Below are 12,233 nucleotides of genomic sequence, written 5' to 3' on the forward strand. Positions count from 1 at the left end.
GGGGGGGGGGAGAGATTGAATCTATAAATGACAGCATTTGCAGATTTCTTTTTTGGTAAAATTTTTAAGACTTTTTTGTAAATTTATTTTTTCCACCTTTATTTATAAAGAATATAACTCTAACACAGACAAAAATGCCAACACACACTCCAAAGAGTCCATTAACAACAATAACAACAATAACAACAAACTGGGGAATCAACTTGACCCCAGTTTACACCTGTCTGTAGCCCTTACTGAGGACGCTGGGAGCAATGCCTTGCGTAGTACATCTCACCTAAAACACAGGAAACAACCCTTGATCAGGAGGACACAGGCACTCCCACAAGGCAGAAAGCAACACCTTTAGTCTTCAGCACCATCAGACTGTCCTGTTTCAAAGACCACTGCAGGATAATGTGGTGCCAGTGGAGGTGGATGGTGCCAACTGGGGTCAGAGATGGTGCCTCCTTGTAGGGCACACCACACCCAACGTTTAATCTCTTGAGAATTGCTCCCCGGGATGTCATCAGCATCCTGAGGATTCCCTCGGCCTGCTTTCAGCTCCTCATCCCAGCCCTCATTAAAAACTTTGGCATCTCGTTTCACGTGTGGTCGGAGTGGACCTTCAGATAGCTCCCAAGCACATAGTTCGCCATCAGCTTCCTTCTCCTGCACGGCAAAGCCTTCCTCTTCCGAACCTGTGCCCTCAGCAGGGGCAGGAATGTCATCAGGGCTCTGGGCGCCACTGGAATTTCAGAGGTTTCGTCCGTTACCATCGTGGTAGGGAACATAGCAGCAGAAATAGCAGGCATGTGTCCAGAGGAGTTGAGAGCTGTGTCCTGATCTGCAGGCAAAAGGGGGGGGAGGAGGTAATACGGGGGAGGGGGGAGACAGAGGAAGGGAGACATTTTTTTAAGAGGAAGTGTTTTCTCCTCTGCTGCTGCTTCCTTTAACTGACTAAGACACATTTGGTAGCAGACTTTGCAGTTTCCACTGTAGTGTTATGTGAAAAAACTTCCTCTTCTTGCAGTGACAGGCTAGGAGTCCCTCTGTGCATCCTTATGTGTTTTTTTTTTTTTTTTTTCCCTTCTAACAGAACAAGCGGAACCTTGAATAAACAGTATTTTCTTGTAGTAACATTTATATAATAAGGTCATTTGTGCACAGGGAAGTAGAGCAGTCATTAGGATCAATCTCTGCTCGTGGAGAAAAGGGGCAAGTGACACCCAAAATGGTAGAGGGAGGCTATGTTCAGAGGAGCAGGAGACAAACCATTCTGGCCCCTCCTGGTTCTCCTGGGATCAGTGCACTGAGAATGGTTTCTTCCGGGAAACAGGAATGTGTGATACGGTACTCTTTGTTTCTGGACATGTCTATCCTCTCGACCCGAGCAGATATTTACTTAAAAGCTTAATATTATTTTTAAAAATAACTTATTTTCACTTTATGTGGATTGGTGTTTTGCCTATGTGAAGGCGTCAGATCATGGTAGTTGTGAGCTGACATGTGGTTGCTGGGATTTGAACCTGGGTCCTCTGGAAGAGCAGTCAGTGCCCTCCACTGCTGAGCCATCTCTCCAGCCCCAAAGCTTAACATTATTAATGAAATTTCCCTTTCAGGCCCTTACTTCACCAGGCCTAAACCTAGGGTGTATGTAAGAAGTTGGGGTCTAGGGGCCTCTGTTGGAGACCTTTGTATTTTAGAGTTTAAAAAGATAGTGTGCTACATGTACTGTGGTTCAGGGTAGCCCCTTTGATGAGTGTGTTAATATTTTGGTAGCAAACTGAATGGATATTTACAGGCCTCTTCTGAGAGGCTTTCCAGGAAAATGACTCGACAGAAAAGAACCTAAGGCTGTCGAGTGTTTGAAATGCTAGAACTCTGGATAGGGGGTCATGGACACTACTAACTGTCTTGGGTATACCAGAAGCCTGTTTTGGGTTATATAGCATTGGTATTATTTTCTCCTCATACAAGGTCGTCTGGAAAGAATTACTAGTAATCAACTTTGTATAATAAAGATTTATTATTATTATTATTATTATTATTATTATTATTATTATTGGTTTTTTAGAGACAGGGTTTCTCTGTGTAGCCCTGGCTGTCCTGGAAAGAACTTACTCTGTAGAACAGGCTAGCCTTGAACTCAGAGAGATCTGTCTGCCTCCTGAGTGCTGGGATTAAGAGTGTGTACCACCACCGCCCAGCAATAAAGATTCTTAAAAGATGGTTTGTAAGCCTGGCGGTGGTGGTACACGCCTTTAATCCCAGCACTTGGGAGGCAGAGGCAGGCAGATTTCTGAGTTTGAGGCCAACCTGGTCTACAGAGTGAGATCCAGGACAGCCAGGGCTATACAGAGAAACCCTGTCTCAAAAAAAAATAAAAAAAAAACAAACCAAACAAACAAACAAACAAAAAGATGGTTTGTAGCTTTGAGTGTGTGTTTGGAGCGGTGAGGCCTTCACTGGCCTAGGCGACCAAATGCAGAGTTGAATATGTGCTAGATGGCCCTGCTCCCATCCACCTGCTTCCCCAGCTGTGCTTCTCCTCACCAGCATCTTCCGTCCCGTCAGCAGCTCTGTATGGGACTTTCCTCTCCTTTGCCCTGGTTTTTCAGGCTCTGGCTTAAGTTACAACTTCTCCCACAATGCTCCATCCTCTGACACCACACTGCCCTTTGTTTCAGTGACCTATGATCCCACTGAACTTTAAGACATCCGGTCACGCACGTGTACACATTTGTTTCCTTTCTTCTCTAGCGAGCTGTGTGCTTGATCTGTGTCCCTTGTCATAGCTTCTGGTAAGGACAATAAGGAGAACTTAGTAAAACGAAAGTTTGGGGCACAGTAGCTTGTTCCCCTGCCAGGTGCAGAGTGTATGCATCTAGCCTCCCATAGAGAAGCCACAAATACCAGGTGGCTGCTTTCTGCCACGTGTCCATGTTGGCTCAAATGGCACGGCAATTTTCCTTTGCTTCCCCATTCTCCTCTTCCTGGTAGCTGCTGAGGTTTATAACTTCCACTCCCTGGGTTTGTTTGTTTTTTTTTTTTTTTAAATAAAAATTGAATTGTCCTCAAGCCTAAAAAAAAGGAAAGGAAGGAAAGGAGAGAGAGAGAGAGAGAGAGAGAGAGAGAGAGAGAGAGAGAGAGAGAGAGAGAGAGAGAGAGAGAGAGAGAGAGAGAGAGACAGGAGACAGAGACAGAGAGAGACAGAGAGAGAGAGAGAGAGACAGAGAGAGAGAGAGAGAGAGAGAGAGAGAGAGAGAGAGAGAAAGGGAAGAAAAAGAGAGAGGAAAGAAGGAAGGAAAGAAGGACAGAAGGAAGGAAGGAAGGAAGGAAGGAAGAAACTTATTTTAGGATTAGATTGCTCAGTGGGTAAAGGTGCATGCTTACAAATGTGTAGACCTGAGTTCAAATCTCTTGATCCCAAATAAAGGTTAACATGTGGTGCCTGTAATCCCAGCCCTCCTATGGGGGGATGAGAGAACCTCTGGAAGCTCCTGGGCCAGCTAGCCTGACAGACACCGGACAGAACAGCAAAGAGAGCTTCTCACACAAGATGGAACCTCCGTATGAGGATACTCAGCAATCCACTTTAGCCTTCCTCCTTGCCTTCCCCACCCGGGACACCCTGCCCACTTTGGGTTTCATCTATTCACCGTATCATGGCTTCTGAAGGTCATTCAGTAACTGATTGTAAATAGACTGGGCGAGACATTGTCTCTTATTTATTCCATTTATTTATTTAGAAGGTGCTGAGGTAAATCTGCTTACTTAACTCAAAGTGAATTCTAAACGAGTAAATGAATGAATTCTAAGTGTGTAAGGCCCAGGCATCTTCCTGAGCCTGTGATTGGTTCCTGGCAGCTTTGTACTAACTGCAAGGCCAGGGAACATCCGTGGTTTCTAAGAAGCATAACTTGTAACTGTCGAGCTGCAGCTGAGTTGGGCACGGGGTGTCTAGGCTGGGGAGAAGGGGAAGCAGTGCTTCTGCATTTTGTTAAAGTTTTATTTTCCAAATCCGGCACCCAACTGTTTTCTTCCTGTATTTGTAAGCACTGGTATGGTAGCTAAGCCCTACATGGAGCACAGAGTCTGTCCACCCTAAGATCGTTTTAATTTAGAATGAGGAGACTTCCATCCGAGTCATAAGCAGTGGCACTTATGAAGAAGATGCCTGGCAGGGTCTCTGATATATGGGTTGCTCTACCACCTCCAACTCCTCAAGAATGAATCATTTATGCTTGAATAGATGCAGTTTGGAATTATCTTTACAGGAGCCCCACTGGGTTCTGCCGGTTTGGTTTAGGCTCTAGAATTCATCCCATTTCATAGATGAACAAATGGAGGCTCTCACTTACTCAAAGTTACACGCTCCCCCTCCCCATTCCTTACAGCATAGAAATCAGACAGTGCTACATGCTTGTCTTTGTTGGCCCAAGGAGGAAAGGAAGGTTGATGTATGTGCCACTCCGGCTGGCATCCTTGCCTCTCTGGCTTTGCCGTCCAGTCGAGGAAATGTCGGCTGCAATGGCCCACAGTGGCTGCTGACTGACCTGCCCTTGCCATGTTGGAGGGTTGCTCTGTTTTATCCCAAGCCCCATACAGATTTGGGGTTCTTCTTGGTGGTGGTTGTGGCATTTGGACCTTTTCCTTTCTGCTCTTGTTTTGGGGAAAGATTTTTCTGCATTAGATTCTAGGTGCTTATCCTATACTTAGCCCCTCTGAGGCAGAAGCTGAACCACTGAACCTGAGGAGAAGGAAGGTGTTGGAAGGCACGGAGTAGCCTTTGCTCTCCCTGTGCACATCAGCCTGGGCTGGGCTGGGCTTTGCTCCAAGGCTTTATGACCAGTGGAGAGAGGGTTTTGAAGATGGCCAGTCAGCCAGTATATTGGAACCTACATTTCCCTGTCTACTTCTGCCCCCTAGAGGAGAGAACACGCCATAGCAAGAGAAAGGAGTTAGCAGCGGGGCTGCAGTCCTGTTACTACCCAGGAGTTGCTAGCCTTGCAGAGCTAACACACTTTTTTGCAGTAGACCAGTTAAAAACACAATTAACAAATATAATTAACAGTGAAAAGCAGAAAACGGAGATTTAGTAAGTGGGTCAGGACTTTGGGGATTCTTCTTAGAGTCAGTCTGTGGTGAGGCACTCAGAGTCTACTGGGGCCAACTGAAGGCTTAACTGGGGTTGGAGGAGCCATTTGCTGGCTGCCTGGAAAGCTAAGGATGTTGCCAAAGAGGCTCCAGTTGTCCCACATGTGGCCCTCTCCCAAGACTCTGCCTCCTGAGCTCTCATGTAAGGCTTCGCGAACCTATTTTAAAACCACTTTGTCTTGGTACCGTGCAGGGCATAGAAAGTTCTAGTATATACTATGTATACACAGGCACGGCTCATGGGCGGAGCAAATTCAATTTCAAACACTCAAGCCAGTTCTTACGTGGCTGGTGACCATTACACAGATCATTGCTTTGGCAAAGCCGTGTTTCTTTTCATCGTTATTTCGTCCTTCCATATCTCACCAAGCACCTAGAGGACAAACTGAGATTTTTTTCCTCTCTTGCATTTATAGTTTATTTGTGGTTGGCCAAGCTGGGTGGGCAAGAAGGCTGTGAGTCAGGCTTGTCTGTGACTATCTACACTTCGTATGAATCCTAGTTGGACAATGCGCCGAGAGCTGGTGCTCAGTAGTCATGTGACTTTCAGTTGTTCTCTCCCCTAGACCCCTTACTGTGTGTGCAGTCTTAATTTAGATCAGACGTTTGCTCTCAGCAGAGGCTAGACTGCTGTAGTTACTGTGTGGTTCTGTTTGGAGCAAACTTACAATAGACTTCTGGAAAGTCCACACCACTGGAGAGTGGTTGGCGTGGGAGACAGGATGCAAGAACAAATCCAGAGAGGTAGATGGATGGTCTGAATGGGAGACACTTGCTAAGTTTCTGGGTTTGGGACACAAGCAGCTTTTCTGCTCAGCAAATTTTGAGCTAGAGGCATTTGCCAGATAAAGAACAGAAAAGCAGTGGGTGATATAGAGCGCTGGAGAAGTTTTGAATGGGGTAGGGAAAGAAATTCCCATATTTTATTATCAAAGATGGTAACTGGTTTAAGAGGCTGTACTTATTCTCCTAGTAAAGGCAAACTGAACAGATGAGAAAAAAAGTGAAACTAATAGGACCTAGGGCCACAGAAACTTCTAGAATATGTGGATCTTTTAAACAACGGAGTAAGATTGAATAATATTTATAATAGCACCATGTCTTTATTTCTGTTGTTTAATCCTTACAGCATTCTTTCTGGTTGGTGGCAGGTTACTACTTCCTCTAAAGCGAGGGAGCCTCACCTTTCTTATGGCCCTGCAGTTCAAGGTCAGGATTAGAAAGCAGGCTTGTCAGGCTTCAACTCGCTCTGCTACCTTACACTCCCTTTCACAGCAAAGGCAGCCCAGGATGCCTGGAGACTAGGAGTGAAACTGGGCAGTCTAGAAATAGTCACGACTTAGCTCTAAGGGCCTCTGTTTAAGTCCACAGGGGAGAAAACTTATAACCCAGACTGCCATTTAAATACACACCTGGATTTCCTCCCTGCAAACACTTCGAATTCCTCTGTACTTTGAGGAAAGAACCTTTTGAAGAACGAACCTTCTACATCAGTTTGGTTGACAAGACAGCAATTTTGTTCTTTCTTGGTTTAGTGGCATCAGGTGGGTTTAGTGTTGGCTGTGGGCAGAGAAAGCCACGTTGCAGGGAACATGCCTTCATGAGAAACCTGGGGCACAAAAGTTGCACATTTCATGTTTAGCTGCTTCTACTTTGGGAGGCCTCAGAGTATCCTTATCCAGAAACACATACGCAATGGAGACCAGGCCAGGCTAAGCGTCATGCCCAATGTCTCTTGGCTCTTCTCACTTCTGTGTTGTTTTCTGTTGGTTTTCTGCAGAATATCTTCAAGAGACCTTCACTTCCCTGGGCTATCGTGTCTGCTCTTTCTTGTTTCCTGGGTCACGTGACATAGCCAAGATTGTTCACAAATTCGCCTGTATGCCCCAACATCAAGACTATGACAGCTTTGTATGTGTTCTGGTGAGCCTAGGAGGCTCCCAAAGCATGATGGGTGTAGATCAGGTTCACTCAGGGTTCTCCTTGGATTGCGTCAAGAAGATGTTCACAGGGGACACGTGCCCTTCTCTCAGAGGGAAACCAAAGCTCTTTTTCATTCAGAATTATGAGTCGTTAGGTAGCCAGTTGGAAGATAGCAGCCTGGAGGTAGACGGGCCAGCAATAAAAAATGTGGACTCTAAGCCCCTGCAACCCAGACAGTGCACAACTCACCCAGAAGCTGATCTCTTTTGGAGCCTGTGCACAGCAGACGTATCTCACTTACAGAAGCCCTCCAGCTCATCCTCTCTGTATCTGCAAAAACTCTCCCAGCAGCTGAAGCGAGACAGGTGAGCCTCTGAGGTCTGTGCCCTCCACCTTCATCCTTGACCACATGTTTATTGCCTTGCTACCGAGGTGGATGTCATTACCGTGGTTGGTCTGATGGACTTCCACGGGACAGAGACTTTCACTCTCTAGTTAGAGTTGCTTTGGGGGAATGATACGAACTCAGAACAGCTTATGAATACTTTGCATTAGTCAGCTTGTATTTTGGATGTATTTATTATACTCTCCTAACATAAAGTGAGCTTTATATAGGTGTGTATTATAGAAAAAGCACAGTGTATGCACTGTAGGCTTCAGTGCTGGCCCGGTTTCAGACATGGTCCCACTGATAGTCTTGGTTTTCACAGATAGCGGGATGACTGTAAACATTTTTGATGTTTATTAGGAGACGGGAACTATCACTGTCTAGCTTCTAGTTAACAGAATGAAGCTACACTGTTCAAGTAGATGATTAATTGGCCTTTCTAAATTTGCTCCCTAATTGCAAAGGATAACAGTGTTGCTGAGCTGTCAGTCAAATGCTGGTATTCCAAGGATGCAGGTGCTGTTCTAGCTTTCTCAGTCTCCTCAGTGGTGGCTCAGCAAGGTGTATGGTGTCTCAGAGGGGTGCAGCATTCCAGAGCAGGTGCTCCAGGCACCAGGGGTAGCATCAGCCTTCATAGTATTTCTCTCTTTGCAGGAGGTATTCAGGTAGCTTATCCCCTTAACTGGTGTGTTCTCAGAACAAAATTCCACTGTGTCTGTGGATGGAGACTCTGGCCACTGGGCCGGAGCACTGGCAGGTTGTTTGGATTATTTGCTAAGCAACATCCGGAGCATTTAAAAAGGATGAGTTTCAAAGGACTCTCATAGCTGTCGGCTGATTCTGCCCTAATGACAATCTGTCTTCCCTTCGGTGTTGGCACGCCATTCACCTTTTCCTTTCTCACGCTCTAGGAAACGCCCACTCGTGGATCTCCATGTTGAACTCATGGACAAAGTGTATGAGTGGAACAGCCGTGTTTCTTCTAAGGAGAAATACAACCTCAGTCTGCAGCACACTCTGAGAAAGAAACTCATCCTGTCTCCTACATGAAAACCCCAAACCTTCTGGGTTCTTGGTATGTCATCCAGCGTGGCCAATCTCCTGATTGCTTGGGACAGACCTTGAAGGTTACAGCTGCTTTCTGACCCTGGCGTGAGTCCTGGCTTCTGGTTCCCCTGTGCACAGGCATGAGCTGTAGTCCTGCGGCCATGGAACATCTTGCTCCAGCCATCGTGCCTTTACCACTCTGATGGACTGATGATCGTGCCTCCAAGACTATGGGGCACAGTAAACTTTCCTACTTACATTCCACAGTGTGAACAACAGTAAGACATAAACTTACTGTTTTATATGAGTATATAGTGTATGGCTCAAGATTTGACCATACACTTGACTGTAATCTGAGACTTACCCGAGTCCGTCATGTGACTGGGTAAATTGTTTCTATGGCATATCTGATCATTTAGTGAGTTATTAGCTCATGGAGTACCTATTGCTTCAGGACTTCACATTTGCCTCCAATTTCTGTGACCTAGCTCTATATTTATATTCTTCTGCAAAAGCAAATTTCATTATGTATGTTTAATATTTACAGTATAATGCTTTGTAACACATATAGATAGAAAAATAGTTACCCGTGAGCACAGGCGAGCTAGCCCTGACCCTCACCAGCTATGATGGCTTGAGTGAAGGAGAACTAGCTCTGCTAGTTCTTTGAAGGTTCTAGTGCTTGGGAGAGTAACCTGTACTTTGCCTGGGCAGCACAGTAGAGCTGGCCCTAAGAACACAACAGTGAGTGGGAGAGCTCGCCCTGGTTGGCTCAGGAACAGGAGAGCAGGTGGGCTGACCAACTCGGCTACCGTCCAGGGCTTTGAGTTGGCCCACCCCAGCATTGTCTGTGAACTGCTGGAGCATGTGAAAGGGCTGGTCCTGCAGAACTATAAAGCTGCAGGATCTCTATGACACAGGGCAACAAGAGGGTATCTGAGAGGGGTTCCAAGAAGGATCTGGTATTTATAGTGTATCAGAAGCCAGAGGCCTCAAGCCAGAGCAATGAGTAAAGATATAAAATAAGTAAAGCACAGATACGCTGTGGGACACACTATGACCCATAGGGGTTTTTATGGAGATTTTTTTGTTTTGTTTTGTTTTTCTTTTTTGTTTTCTTTGGCAGGAATAGATTGCAAGGGCAGAGTAGATATGGAGGCTGGAGACATGAGTGGGACTGAGGTGCATAATATAGAATTCACAAAGAATCAAAAAAACTAAAAAAAATAGTTACATAGTTAGATTAGGTTATTTATAATTTATATAGCTAGCTTTTTTTTTTTTGTAACAAGAGCAGATAGAATTTATTTATTTATTAAATACTTTTGAGACAAAGTTAAAATGTACATAGCACAATTCCTGCTATACCAGTACTATCATGGGGGAGGCCAAAGGATCATACGTTCTAAGCCAGTCTAGCTATGCAGTAGCTGTGTAATGAGATTGTGTGTTTGCGTGTTTGTGAAAGAGAGCAGAGAGAAAAATTCAGACATATCCAAGATGATATAATTTTATTAGCTGCTATAAAACATGGTTATTTTACTTCTGTGTACTCTTGAGTAATCTAATAGTATAATCTCTATCTGTATTTAAGAATAGTAGTCAAACCCCTCCCCTCGGGGTGTAGGGATCTGTTCCAAACAGGAGGCAGAACGATTGTAAGAGCTAGAGGTGGTAGAGGACCCCAGGGAAGCCACATCTTCCAGACACAACAGGACCCATGCACATGTGACTGTGACAGCACAGGTTCAGACCAGACAGAGTCCCAGCACTGAGAAAGGATAGGAAGTTGTGAGCCATTGTACTCACCGGTGAACCAGGAATGTTCAATGCTCAGGGCTGCCTCGTCAAGGGGAGCAATGCATAACCTGTGTCTGCCAAGAACTAAGTGATTCACAGCTGGTGGCCTCTGCATGATCTGCACAGCCAGGCCACACCGCCTCCCTCAGACTCATGTTCATGTCAGTCAGTCGGCAGTCTGTCCTCCCTGCCACCCGCATCAGGACCACTGTTTACCCTGAGCGTGCTTCCTCAGTTAAGCCAGAGAACCTATCTGTATGGATGGTTTTGCTTGGACTCTACAAGAGTTTCAATATAGCCATCTCTGAAGCTTTTTTGTACACGCAGGACTGATTAATTGCCACCAGAAACTATTCTGAAATTGTGCTGTGCTTAAATATGCCTGAAATAAACTCCCCGGCGTCAGGCTCCAGAAGTTTGGGTGAAAACGGCCCACTGAGTCATGCCGAGCCATACTTCCTTCTTGCCTCACTTGATTCTTGCCTCTTCTTGTCTGCTGGTTGAGGTTGTTTGCAGGGATCCCCGCAAAGGGGAGGTTCAACCAAGAAGGCTTGTGCAGTAGACAGCTGCTGAGAATGGAAAACCAGTTTTCTCCAGTGGAGTGTTGCTGGGCATATCCACTACACACCAGGGCAGGCCCCATAGCCAGGAGTAGTTGGCTAACATAAAATGGACTCTGTATGTTTGTCTTTTTATTGATTTTCTTCTTTGAGAGAGAGTGCAAGAGAACATGAAGTTGTATGAGGGGGGAGGGGGATGGCTGAAGGATCTGGGAAGAGTAGGGAGGGGGAAAGAGCATCTCACAGGCTTGTTTCAAGGACGAAGTGTGAGGGTCTTTACAACCATTTTTGAGCTACGCTCTTAATTAGTTGTATCATTAGACCACAGTATAAAGGGTCTGTTTTGGAAGGACTGAATCAAACTTTGAAAAGTTGATGGGATTTTGGCAGGTCGTGATAGAGAAGAGAACATAAGCCAAGGGACGGAGCCGACGGGAGGTGCGCAGCCTGCTTTAGAAACCTTGAGTGTAACTTTTAGCTGGAACAGATGTACACAGTGATGGTGTCAGGGATAAGTCAGGAGGTGGATGTGGTCCTGATGTGGAGAAGGTCCCACTTTTTTTCCTTCTCACAGGAAACCAAACAGTCAGAAAGAACATTCTAAAGTGGAATAAGAATGACAGACACTGATCTAGAACTTGTGTCTTCTGGAGGAGGATAATTAAGTGCATGGCAGGACCAGAAGTTTTCATTAATACCTATTTCATAATTCTTTTTTTTAAATTTATCACATAAATTTTTATTAGATATTTTCTTTATTTACATGTCATACGATATCTCCTTTCCCAGTTTCCCCTCTGAAAAAAATAAAAAAATAAATTAAAACAAAACAAAACAAAGACAAAAACAAGCCCCTGTTCCCTCTCCCCTCCCCCTGCTCGACACCCCACCCTCTCCTGCTTACTGGCCCTGGCATTCCCCTACACTGGGGCATAGAACCTTCACAGGGCCAAGGGCCTCTCCTCCCATTGATGACCGACTTGGCCATCCTCTACTATACATATGCTGCTGGAGCCATTAGTCCCACCATGTGTACTCTTTGGTTGGTGGTTTAGTCCCTGGGAGCTCTGAGGGTACTAGTTAGTTCATATTGTTGTTTGTCCTAAAGGGCTGTAAACCTTTCAGCTCTTTGGGTCCTTTCTCTAGCTCCTTCACTGGGGACCCTGTACTCAGTCCAATGGATGGTTGTGAGCCTCTACTTCTGTATTAGTCAGGTACTGTCAGAGCCTCTCAGGAGACAGCTATATCAGGTTTCTGTCAGCCAGCACTTACTGGCATCCACAATAGTGTCTGGATTTGATGACTGACTATGGTAAGGATTCCCAGGTGGAGCAGTCTCTGGATTGTCCTTCCTTCAGTCTCTGCTCCATAGTTAG

At 45.5% G+C, this 12,233-nt stretch overlaps 1 protein-coding gene and 1 pseudogene across 3 annotated transcripts in view; one reads left to right on the forward strand and one right to left on the reverse strand.

The window, feature by feature from the left end:
• Window positions 1-11,649, forward strand: part of Cflar (CASP8 and FADD like apoptosis regulator) — a 47,772-nt gene extending 36,123 nt beyond the window's left edge. For all 3 annotated transcript variants that reach the window (XM_031367588.1, XM_031367586.1, XM_031367587.1), the window contains 2 exons: window positions 6,920-7,427; window positions 8,362-11,649. In XM_031367588.1, coding sequence (XP_031223448.1) covers window positions 6,920-7,427; window positions 8,362-8,500 — 647 coding nt within the window. In that variant the 3' untranslated portion in view covers window positions 8,501-11,649. The remainder of the gene's footprint in view (window positions 1-6,919; window positions 7,428-8,361) is intronic.
• On the reverse strand, window positions 346-2,924 carry LOC116088921 (annotated as a pseudogene).
• Window positions 11,650-12,233: the final 584 nt, after the last annotated feature.

Source organism: Mastomys coucha, unplaced genomic scaffold (assembly GCF_008632895.1).
Source record: "Mastomys coucha isolate ucsf_1 unplaced genomic scaffold, UCSF_Mcou_1 pScaffold14, whole genome shotgun sequence".
In the NCBI taxonomy this organism is placed as follows: domain Eukaryota; kingdom Metazoa; phylum Chordata; class Mammalia; order Rodentia; family Muridae; genus Mastomys; species Mastomys coucha.